The 12,443-nt window shown below is 24.4% G+C and overlaps 1 protein-coding gene across 2 annotated transcripts; it reads left to right on the top strand.

Moving 5' to 3' along the window:
• Positions 1 to 2,072: 2,072 nt before the first annotated feature.
• LOC126895708 (uncharacterized) lies at positions 2,073 to 12,230 on the top strand. Of its 2 annotated transcripts, XM_050667894.1 has the most exons (12): positions 2,074 to 2,193; positions 2,272 to 2,382; positions 3,102 to 3,128; positions 3,398 to 3,427; positions 4,140 to 4,181; positions 7,813 to 7,842; positions 8,385 to 8,405; positions 9,543 to 9,575; positions 9,791 to 9,874; positions 10,008 to 10,037; positions 11,800 to 11,883; positions 11,998 to 12,229. In XM_050667894.1, the coding sequence occupies exons 2-12, from the start codon at positions 2,289 to 2,291 to the stop codon at positions 12,048 to 12,050; spliced, it is 528 nt and encodes a 175-aa protein (XP_050523851.1). In that variant the 5' UTR covers positions 2,074 to 2,193; positions 2,272 to 2,288; the 3' UTR covers positions 12,051 to 12,229. The 2 variants fall into 2 exon arrangements, with proteins under 2 accessions (XP_050523852.1, XP_050523851.1); XM_050667895.1 differs by lacking the exon at positions 4,140 to 4,181 and having other exon boundaries at positions 2,073 to 2,193; positions 11,998 to 12,230.
• The last annotated feature ends 213 nt before the right edge of the window (positions 12,231 to 12,443 follow it).

Raw genomic sequence — 12,443 nt, 5'->3', positions numbered from 1 at the left:
TAAATATTCGCCAGTTTAGAAACATATTGAAAATCTAATGAAGTGTTAATTTTTCCACTTCAAATACTCGAACAAAATAGCCTGCTTTTGCAATAATGTTGGTCCTTGAAAAAACTAGCAAAGGAACAATGTATTGATATTTATATAAATCATATAATATTGGACCAGTACAATAATTTAAGTGCAAAATATTAAAATACAGTAACAGCACAAAAGGTGACTGTCAATGGGCATTAAATATTTAAACTACATTACCAACACGCGCAAAATATTGTGTCGTAATGATAACGGGTTAACACTGATTATGTTTTTACCAGGGGTTCAAAAAATTTTGACACGTACAATTGCACGTATACTATTTTTTACACTAATATATATGTTTGCTAATTATAATAATTAATTAATTGAACTAATAAATGTACTATTGCAATATATTTCATCTCATGAATGAAATGTTATATTATAAATATTTAAATTATTTAAAATGTTTGTTGCTCATGTTTAAAAAATAAGAAAAAAATATTTTTTTACAATACATAACAAAAAACAATGATATCATGTTTCATTTATATTTGAAAAATATTTCTTTGCTCATAGGGATTGTGTAAACGTTTGGGCTGTTGAATGGTGACACATTCAATTGCGCGCTATCGACATAATTGTTATGTTATCGTCATGCCAAAGGTTACAACTACTTTTAAGTAAAATTTAATAATAAGTTTTTGATAGTTATAAATTATAAAATGTATTTCAGGTCATACTTATAAATTTCACCCCGGGGCCCCGATTTTTCAAAGTAAATCGAAAGTGAACCAAAGGTTATTGCTCGACTTTGCTAACTGTTGAGGCCACAGGAGGCACGAGGCCCTTGCAGTCGTACACCTCTGGTACTGAATGCTTTTTTATTCTCGTAGTATACTTTCTTCATTCCAATAGTTAATACCAAGGAGCTTTCTTGTACTATTTAATATTAATAAAAGTAAATTTATAAAATTATATTATGCTAAAAATAAATTTTCTCGAATTCGTATCATAAATAATCTAACTGATAAAATTCATAAAAAATATCAGAGAATTAATAATTGTATGAATATATATATCACAAATATCAAATATAAACCTTTTTTATTACCAAATTAATATATTAATAAAACTGTACAGTCACTCTATGGGTGATGTTAAAATATTAATTGCCGAAATGGATTTAAAATTGCATCACAATCAATATCTTATTAACTCAACAATTTTTTTTCTCGAAAAAGATAGCAATGAAAAAAATATATGTCGAATTACTTAAAAAAATTAATTTGTTTTAAAAGTTTCAGAAATACTTTGTTTCTTTTAAAATTATAAGAAAATTATTTTTATTGAAAAATATAAGATTTTTCAGGTTATACAGGTTTCTATCGCCGCCTTGGAGCTGATATGTCAACTGTGCTGTTTGCTGTTGATTTTACAATGGATAACCATACGGGAACTTTAACAGTAACACATTGCCCCTATATTGGCTTCTTCAGCCATAATGAGTTGGGGTCAGGTCGGCGCTGGTGTAAAAATCTGTCAAATGGCAAGGTAGAGCTGAACCCAAATAGTTGGGATAGAGGCAAGGAGATGATGATGATAACTTGTCAAAGGAATATTCTAAGCGAAGCAATTTAATTTTTTTTGTCAGGATGTCAAATATTTTATTTTTGTCAGATGCTCTTAAAATTAAAGCTATGTTAGGAATTGGTACTTCTTTTAATTAGGAAATTTTTTCTCTACTATATTGAGTTGCCGTAATTAAAATATGGCATCGTATAAATATTAAATTTTTTTTATAAATGTACTAAGTTTATTTTATGATTACCCAACGTAATCGACTTTCGATTAGTAATAATCGATAAAATTGTAATTTATGTAGTGTATTCTATAAATACGCTAAGACATCGGTTTTTGTTTACAATAGAACATACAAACATTAGGCTTCAAAAAATCAATAAATTACTGGTAGATATTTGAGCTCAATTTAAGTAGAAAACATGAAACGTTAATATAATATTAAATAATACTACATTTATAACAACTGTTTAAATATAGCTAAGTTTGTAGAAACAAAACCATTAAAAATGTATATTGTATAAAAGCTAAGATTATTTGTAATTATTTCCATAATTAATATAATTTTTAGCATTACAGATATTAATTGTATTGGTAAATATTTTTTGTTTTATAGAGAAAACTTATATTTAATAAATCTTATAATTAATTAAAATGTTATGATTTTTTTAGATTTGTATTATAATAAAATGATATCATTTACTAAGCTCACAATTATTGTCTTTTGTGTATTCGTTTTAAAAATTAATGCAAAAGTTCATTTTGACGACTCAGATCTATCAGGTATAAAAACAATTCTAATAATAACTGCAAAAAATTACAAACGAAACCTTTAAATAAAAAATTTATTCTTTTAGTGGAAATTAAACTTAAAAACAATTTACATTAAAAAATTTGTAATTAAAACTTTTAGCATTATATTCAAAAAGTTTTTTCTGACATATATTTAAACCATCGATATTTTTGTATATTACTTAAATATTAAAGTGTTTAAGTGAAATAATATATATGTAATTTATTTTTTATTCCTTAGATTATCTTTGAATTTATTTAGTCTCATAATTAACTATTTTATCTCATAAGATTATTTATAACTAAACATAATCTAAAACTGAAGATAGACTGATGGTAGCATTAGAGATTTTGGGCCTCTGGGAAAATTATCAGTGGCTGATTTTTAACATTTTTCAAGAGGGTGTTCAAATATAATTAGTATTTACAATATTTAAATAAACCTTTGAAATTTACCTCATATAATACACACATATATATATATATATATCAGTGGTCGCTCGTGGGTGCCGGTGTTGGGGAGGAGACTTTAAATATAATACCGTCATAGGTATAAAAAATTGTCAAATCAAATATAATAAAATAAAACACAATACACATATTATTATTTTAAAGGTCGCAGTAGAAAATACTTCACTGAAAAATTTACTCTACTTTACTTTTTGAACATTCCTCGTATATAAAATTTCTATATTGCAAATATTTTTTAGAAATGGCTCATTCAATTAAATGGACAAGTAAATCGCATTTAAAACTAATTAATTATTATTTAATTGGCAATGATATGAAGACTACTAGTGTGTGTATAGATGAAGTGGGAGATCGTGTTAAATAGAGGCTTAATATATGAATAGCTGACTCCAAATAGTTGGGTTAAAGACAAGAGAGAAGAAAAATATTATGTATATTATAGTATTATATATTATTTTATAATATGTATACTATAAAATGACTTACTTATCTAATTTTATTTTAATATACTTTCGAATTTAACTTCTTTTTGCAGATAATTTACTGGAATCAATAGATAGTTCATGTAAGGTCATTTTTATAAATATAAAACTTTATGACTTCATCGTACATAAGTTTTATCATTAATTCATCACTATTAATACACATATACTTTTATTTCAATCATACATCGCGGGTCCACCGTTCAATTTTTCTGTATAACTGCTTAGTAAATAATGGATGGCTTATCAAAACAAATAATTGGTACTTCCAATCTTAACTAACTAAATTAAATTGATTTTAACTTAAATTTCAAATATTTAAACATTTTTAAGACACAAAGGTTAAAAGTTGAAAAATATTATAAGAACCATAATACAAATATGAGTACTATATGCTATAGTTTCTTAACACGCCATGAAATTTGAAAAATTACATTTATTATTATATAAAAATGTTTTTTAAAACATTATATTTAAGACACCCAAAAATGTTTAACTATTTACGGTTATGATAAGAACAAAATATTTATTTCTATCGAATTATCAAATTAGAAAAAGATCTTAACTAAGAAAGTTAAATGTAAATCCTTAAGGATAAGCTACACAACTTTGAGGAGTTTTTTTAAACCTAATAAATTTTTTCTTTACAAATATTAAAAATTTCCAAGTTTCTGAGATAATGTATAACTTATCCTTAAAAAAACGCTCTGTATATAACGAAATACATGTTATGATAAAATAAATTATTATATTTATAGTTTGGTATATTAAAATATATGTTAAATTTTTTTTTAGTTAGATTTTTTTTGTTAAATAGAATAATGATAGAAAACCCAAGTGAGAATTTTCATAGCTTAATACTATTTATTTAAATAAATAATAAGATTACTTTAAATAACAGACATATCAACGGAGGCTAATATTAAGTGTAGGTCGATAAATTTCAGAGAAGTATCGGTATTTTAGTAAGCGGATACTAATCGAGTTAAAGGTTCGTTTTTTAAGTCGTAGTAGAGTAGGCAATACAAATTGAACAATTATTTTTAATATTTTTTAAAATTAAAATTATATGAAAAACATTAGTTTAAAACTAAAAAATATTACTCAAGAAGTCACAAAATATGACTAGAAAATCGCGAATACGTATTTCGGGAACAATGTTATTATTTTAACGCTAAACACATACTAACACTTCCACAAAAAAAAAAAAAAAAACCCTTATATACCCTTAGTGACTTTAATATTGAAGTAATATAACATTTTGCCACTATACACAAGTTTAATTTTTCAATGGACCAAGATTCCAATTAATTAAATTGTTCTTATTTTTAAACATATCTATTGCCTTGCTTACAGTATTTTCTTTGTAATTATTTACGTTTTTAATTATTTTTATGATTTTTAATGTTTCTTAAGTGTTTTTAAACCTGACCATATATTTATATTTATTTTTCTTATATAACATTAATTACTAATTTTACATTGTATTTTATAAATGTCCTTCTTCTTCTTTATTCTTAGGATTTCCTAATAAATCTCTTAAATTATTACTTTTAGATGTTACTAAAGTAATACTAAAATTCTTAAAAATTCTACCTAGTTCATTTGAGATGCCTGAATAATATAAAATGGGTGATAAAATTATTTTTTGTTTCTCCATGCTAGTAAGTGTACTAGTTGTCCTCCTTTTTTTATTTCACTTTTGTGTTCAGACTAATTTTGAAATTATGTCTTCGTTATACTCATTAAATCTAACTATTTCTCTTATAAACTTCCGTTCTTTATGAAAATCTATTTTAATCATAAGAATATTAACTAATCTGTAAACCATACTATTTAAAGCTGTCATTTTCTCTTGTCTGCTGTGGTTCGAAATATTCGGAATGTATCTGAACGTGTATGTGTTTTTCCGATAAATTAAAAAAATTATTTACCCCTCCTACTCTTTTAATTAATAAATACAAAAAAGGCAACTCTCCCTGTACTTTTTATTTGTATGTGAATTTAATCGACGGGTAAAAATAATTTAAATGTGCAGTTATCACAGAAATATTTTATTAAAAATAAAACAAAAATTATAACTGAAAATTAATATTTCAAAAATGACCACTTTGGATCACTAAAATAAATAAAATCAAACTGCCACCTTGACACAATCAATATAGTAAAAAAAAAAATAAATAATATACATAAATAGACTTTCTAAACTGCAATAAGAATCAGTAAAATTTATACAAAAATTAAATTTGCTAACTAAATAAATAATATAAAATTTATCAATTAATGAATAATTTAAAATTTAACTAAAATAGAATATGTCCACTAAACAATTTAACATAACAATAAATAAAATATAAAAACTCAACATCAATGATTATACCCCATTTTTGACGCTCGTATAATAATTATTAATTTGTAAAAATATATTTTCTAAATAATATTTTAAAACTCAGTTTTTTCTTTTTGTAATACATGTATAACTCAACAAGTGTTTATAATGCCCACTCTAATAGTTTGATAACTGTGAATGTTAAGAAATTACTAGAATATTATTAAGGGGATTTGATTAGATCTCTTTCTCTGAATGACTAGTTGCTCATTCAAACTCAAATATCAGGATTCCATTGACTTAAATGTATTCCCTTGCCCTAATTGCGAGAAAAAATACTCAAAATGAATAAAAATAAAACTTGCTACAATAACTTACAGAAACGATGAATTGTATGTGCACACTGGCCAGATACGACAACTAAAACTCTATTACAACACAAAAAAATTTATACTCAGCTAAATAATAGAATAAAAACTAAATAATATTATTATAAGAACTAGGAACAATAATTTACAAATATCTGCTCAAACTACACTTAACAAAATATATAATACAAATACAAAAACAATACATCAAACTAAACGATAACACATACACTAATATTTTACAAAAATTTTTACTTAACCTAATGTTTACAGAGAGAGAGGAAAAAGAAAACAATTGTAGTCTGGGCCGTGACTTGGATTAGGTTTAAGTGCTGGCTTCATTCATAAAGCACAGCACATAATTCGTTAGATCCTTAACATTCCGCTCCCATTAAAGCAGTGTGCTTCAACCTTGTTTGTCTTCAAATAGAAAAGATAAACTTCCACCAAGGGTCTTTTCATCTCGTGGACTTTTGAGGTTATAATAGTAACCACTCGAACTGTTCCGTTTTCATCGGGGTGAACCTTCACTATCTGCACTAATGACTATTGAGAGGTGGATGTCCTCGTTGTCATCCTTTAATATTATCAATGAATCTATCTTAATGTTAAGTGGTAACTACAGCCACTTTGATCTTACCTGAATTGATGAAAGGTAATCGGTCTTCAAACGCTTCCATATTCCTTGTGTTAGCTTTTGAGTAAATTTCCATCATTTTAACTTACTTTCTGTGATATTACTAAGATCTGGCTTTGGAACAAATATAAGTTGCCTGCCTATCAAAAAATGTGCAGGTGTCAAATCTTGACAGTCTTTTGGGTCTGACAACATGGGCATAATTGTTAATACCGGGCATAGTTCTTCAAAGTTCAGATTGTGGTTTCCTATAGTTCCCTTAAGATAGTATTTAAGATATTTCACCCCTGTCTCCCAAATGCCACCAATGTTAATTAATTAATTAATTCTTTTGGAATGAAGAATCCTTTACTTTGCTTGCTGAACAGAATACCTAGCTCCTTTTTAGCCCCAACAAAGTTTGTGCCATTATCGGACCAGAGAAACATTGTCTGACCTCTTCTTGAAATAGACCTTTTTAATATTTAGTGATAATGTCACTAGGTGATAAAGTTACTAGAGGTATATAAGGTTTTTTTATCAGGGTGTCGTATGTGTTTAGCGTTGAAGATAATAGCATTAATCCCAAAATACGTATCCGCGAATTTTTAGTAATATTTTGTGGCTTTTTGAGTTAAATATTTTAATATTTTGTAGTTTTAATTTAATGTTCTTAATATAATTTTAAATAGGCAAGATTTTTGATAATTACTTTGTATTATAAATAAAAAAGTGAACAGAGGTAACAACGTTATGTTGCATAAATGAGGTAGCTGAGGAGAACATAATATAATAAAAAAATAGTGCATTAGATGAGAGCATCAATATTGTTCAAAGTGAAGAGGATAGTTAGAAATGATTGGGCCATGATTTAAGGAAAAAACTGACAAAACAGCAAAATTATAAAAAAGATACAGGAAAACCTGAGAAAGAAATGGTTTAAGGTTATTATAAAACGTAAGTGCTGTCATAGTCGATCGTTAATAGTTCGAAGGGAACACGGGAAAAAAGAGGAATAAGATTTCACATTTCAATTATAACTGACTATTTAAGCATTTTAAGTTAAAAGGTTAAGCCAAAATATCGTATTTAATTTTAACAATTTTATCAAAATATTTATTATTTATCAGTAACTGTTTTAAATTTTTCTTTTAGATAATCTGATTACAAAATTGATACCCAAAAGTGAGTAATTCATATAACATATAATATGTTATATTATACTAACAGCCTGATCGTCCAATAGATCGAACAATATTCATACCTTTTAAATTTTTATACACGTCATAAATAAATAAATATACTACAGTATTATTTTCATAATTTATCCGTCAAATTACAATACTAATTATCAAATATCAATTTCATACTAATTTAAGTGCTATAATAAATATTTATATATATATTACATTTATATATCATAAAAATTGTAATCACGATATAGTTAAGGAAATAGGAGATCATGTTGCTTTTGAATTATCCACTTATTTCTTAGAATTAAACACTATTTGTAGATTTGCATCGAAGCGTTTCTAATGATAGTGATTTTAATCACTGTGTAACATATTCTTAACAATAAATAGATTTTTTTTACCACAAATTGTAAAATCCAAAAGTTTAATTTTAAAATTAAATATCCAAAAATAATATATTTAATGATATTAGTATTAATAATTTTAATTATTATAAATGTTGTATTGTATAGAATTAATTTTATATTTTTTCAGACCGAGAAAATATAGAATATGGTAAGTATAATAATATAAGTTTCTTTTTTTCATACGAAATAGGCGTTGGAAAAAAATAATAATTTAATATAAAAGTTATAATTATGTTTAATATAATGAATGATATCATTAACCACTATATTTCCTTTGAGTAACTTATAATTAAAAACAAAAATTTTTGGCGCACTGTATAGTAATTTATTTCTTGATTTATAGGTGACTAAATATTTTTTAGGGCCATCTTATAAGGATACAAACCATATTTTTTAATGATAAAATATCTATTTTACTAGTTTAAATAGACTAGACGATATAACTTAGAACCAATATTTTGACATTTATTAAAACTTTAAAATAAAAATCTTCAATCTTTAATATATACAGGAAATAAATTGTATTTTTACCAAGCACCTTCTGAAAAAAATATAATTCTAACATATTGACTTATAAAATTCCAAAATATTCATAACAAAATATGATTTGTGTTTTTAGCTTTAATTCAAAGCTCAGAATGTATTAATTTTACTATAATGTGTTGTTTTTATGACTGTTGCTACTTTTTCTCAGCTCTCACTCCACCGTTTTCTTTCAACGATACATCAAAAGATCACAAATTGTATCTAGTTGAAGACATTGCACTTAAAAATTTAAAAAAATTCCCTTGTTCTTAGTAAATGGGGGAAATCTCCAAAAAATTACAATTTTAACAATCAGTCCTTTTCAACATTTTTTTCACTTTTCTTTTTCTAAAATCTACCATAATTTTTTTAAATAAAAATTTTATGTATTTTCATTTTATTTGATATAATTTTTTTTTAATTTTGNCAAAAATTAACAAATAAAAATAATTTTTTTAAATAAAATTTTTATGTATTTTCATTTTATTTGATATAATTTTTTTTTAATTTTGACAATTTACTTACCCGAAATGAGGGATTCAAAATAGCNTAAATAAAAATTTTATGTATTTTCATTTTATTTGATATAATTTTTTTTTAATTTTGACAATTTACTTACCCGAAATGAGGGATTCAAAATAGCAAGTTTTTTTTACAAAAGTCAACTTTTTCAACTTAACTTTTGAAAATGTTCCCGAAATACTGCATCTTTTATCTAGGTAAAAAATATTAAATTGATTATAAAACATAATTTTTTTAGGCGAGGCAACAGAAGAAAATATAACTACCCTTGGTGAATATTACTTATACTTTATTTGAATCATAATTTATGATTCAAATAGTTCATATTTGTTAAAGGAAACACTAATTTGAATATTATTTTTAAGTGATGAGTATAAAAGTTTTATTTATTTACTTTATACCCAATATTTTAAAAATCATTGTTAAGATTATTAATTATTATATTTTACCTAAAAAATATTAATTTTTTATTAATCACCATTTTAGATAATGAGAAAAAATTAAGGATAAACGCAGAAGTAGAGATACGTAATTATATAAAGGGGAAGAGTAAATTTTATAACATAGAAGGTATTCATTGTTAAATTTCTAGCACATCAATCACACTCAAAGCACTTTCTATAATTTTATTCGACTACTTTTGTGGTTCTCTTCACTCTATCTCTCTTTCATTCAGTATAAATATTTTCTATTGATATTTCAGAAACACTAGTTGATGACCTCAAACCAGCTGGTAAGTAGTATAATATAAAATATTTTGACAAATTTAAATATTGAAAAGAATTACATAATTTATGATTTAAGTTTGAAATTGATAACGTGTATTTTTTAATTGACTTTTTAACCATGTACCAAAAGTACGGCTAAGGTACCAATGTTGTGTTGTGTTAGTTCAATAACAAAAAAGGTTCTCTGTCAGACTTTGGTTTACTATATTTTATTTGGTTAAGAAATTGGAAAAATAATAGACAGTTTCTTTTTAATACTAATTATTACACGAATTAGCTAGATAAATTAATTAGTCATAGTAGATAGTGACGTCAGAACGTCTTCAGAATATCTATTACACTGTAGTTAAGCTTTTTCAGAAGAATCAACAGTTTAACTCATTATTACAAAACATCATATTTATTTATAAACACATAAATTTTAGACTGAGCCTGATAAATTTAGATATAAGCCTAAGCTCTTGCTTAAGTTAAAGTCAAATATGAAGAAACGTAAAATGTAAAAGCCATTTTCTGAGGGATGGTTCAAAATGTTTTCATACTATCTGTATTTAAATGTATAATGATTTAATAGAGAATAATGATATTATAATATTCTAAAATATATTATTTTAAATTTTTCGTACAATCTGCATTATTTTAATGAGTTATGATAAAAAAATAAATTACAGTAGAGATCCAGAAAAGTGAAGTTAAGCTTTTTAAAGAGTATTGAATGATATCTACAATGATTAAAACTACAATCGTAAAATTCTTCGGTGCATATTTGAAAAAAACGCCTCCTAACATGTAGACTTTACTTAATTAATTTTACTCATATAAATTTCAAGTGATAAAAAGAGCAATAATGAATTTCAGTTTTAAATATTGAAATTATTTTTGTACAGTTTGTTTATATTCTTAAAGGAAACATATTTTATCTGAAAAAAATTAAAATAATATGTAAAAATATTTTTGAAAAACGGTAGCACAGTGTAGACGTAGCATAGTTGGGAAATGTATAGATGATATCTGATAGTGATTAAAATCACTATCATAAAAAACGCTCCGATGCAAATCTGTAGATAGTGTTTAATTAATAGATAGATTATTGAATTATTATTATTTAATTGATAGATTATTCCAAAAGCAACATAATCTCCTATTTCCTTATTTATATCCTGATTACAAGTTTTATGATATATAAATGTAATATATATATATATATAAATATTTATTATAGCAATTATATATAGTATGATATTGATGTTTAATAATTTAGTATAGTAATTTTTATGAAGAAATTATAAAAAATTATAAAGTAGTTATTATTATTATGGTAAACGTGCATAAAAATTGAAGAGCTTGATGCAATATTTTTTTAAAAAATAAATTGTTACTTATGAATTACTACTGGTCTAAAAGGAATTTTTATCAGAGACCAAAATATACTTTTCTAAACCAATTTTTGCGCCTATTTCAAATCTAAAGTTAGATTTGATACTTTTGATACTTTATTAATTAAAATTATGTTTACGTTATGTAATAATGTAAACTAAACGTAATGGAATTATCTTTTCATTAAATAAACAATTAGGATTGGTGTATTACTTTAGTATTTAGTTTAAAAATTGTATTTTTACTCGGTACTGAGAAAGGTATTGTTGTATCTCGCGTTTAATTAGTTTGTACCAAGGTATTAAAAATCTAATCTTTGTCAGTTTGTCACCTTAGTCATTCTGATTATAAAATAAATTAATGAATATTTTTTTATGTTACATGTTTTAGAATCAAGAAAAATAAAATATAGTGTTGTAGTCAAAGATCGATGTAATTATTTTCAACCAATGTTAGAAGAAATAGCGGCGTATGGTAATAAAAATAAATCTATTAATCAAATAATATCAATTTAATAATAAATAATACACATTAGATAAAAAATGCATAGTTTTATTAATATTAATATTTTTGTTTTAATATTAATAGAAAGATTACAAAAAGAATATATAAAGATGTACGGAAGCTGTGCCATATTATAATCACATACGATGTTGTGCTAAAACATTTTTTTATAAATGCCAATACCTTAAATGATTAACATTGATTGTTAAATAATATAATATATTTTATTATGAAATCGATGTCTATAAATAATTATTTTACTTCAATAAAAATTAAAAATAAACTAAATATTAATAAAAGGGACTTTGAGATTTTTTTATTACTTACATTGATCATATTATTTTACTAATATGCTTATAAATCATTATAATATTTGAAAACAATTATTGTTTGATATATTCAGTTGTATCTATAAAATAGTTAATTCAATACACTCAAGTATAATATGATATGAATAAATTGTTCGCGCCAACCGCAAGATTTCGATTGATAGTGTTTGGCGGTATGGGTGTGGTTAGGTGATAGTGTTC

Source organism: Daktulosphaira vitifoliae, unplaced genomic scaffold (genome assembly GCF_025091365.1).
Source record: "Daktulosphaira vitifoliae isolate Bord-2020 unplaced genomic scaffold, ASM2509136v1 Scaffold_1, whole genome shotgun sequence".
Lineage (NCBI taxonomy): Eukaryota > Metazoa > Arthropoda > Insecta > Hemiptera > Phylloxeridae > Daktulosphaira > Daktulosphaira vitifoliae.
Note: the sequence above shows the minus strand (reverse complement) of the source record. Positions and strands in the feature narration are given on the sequence as shown.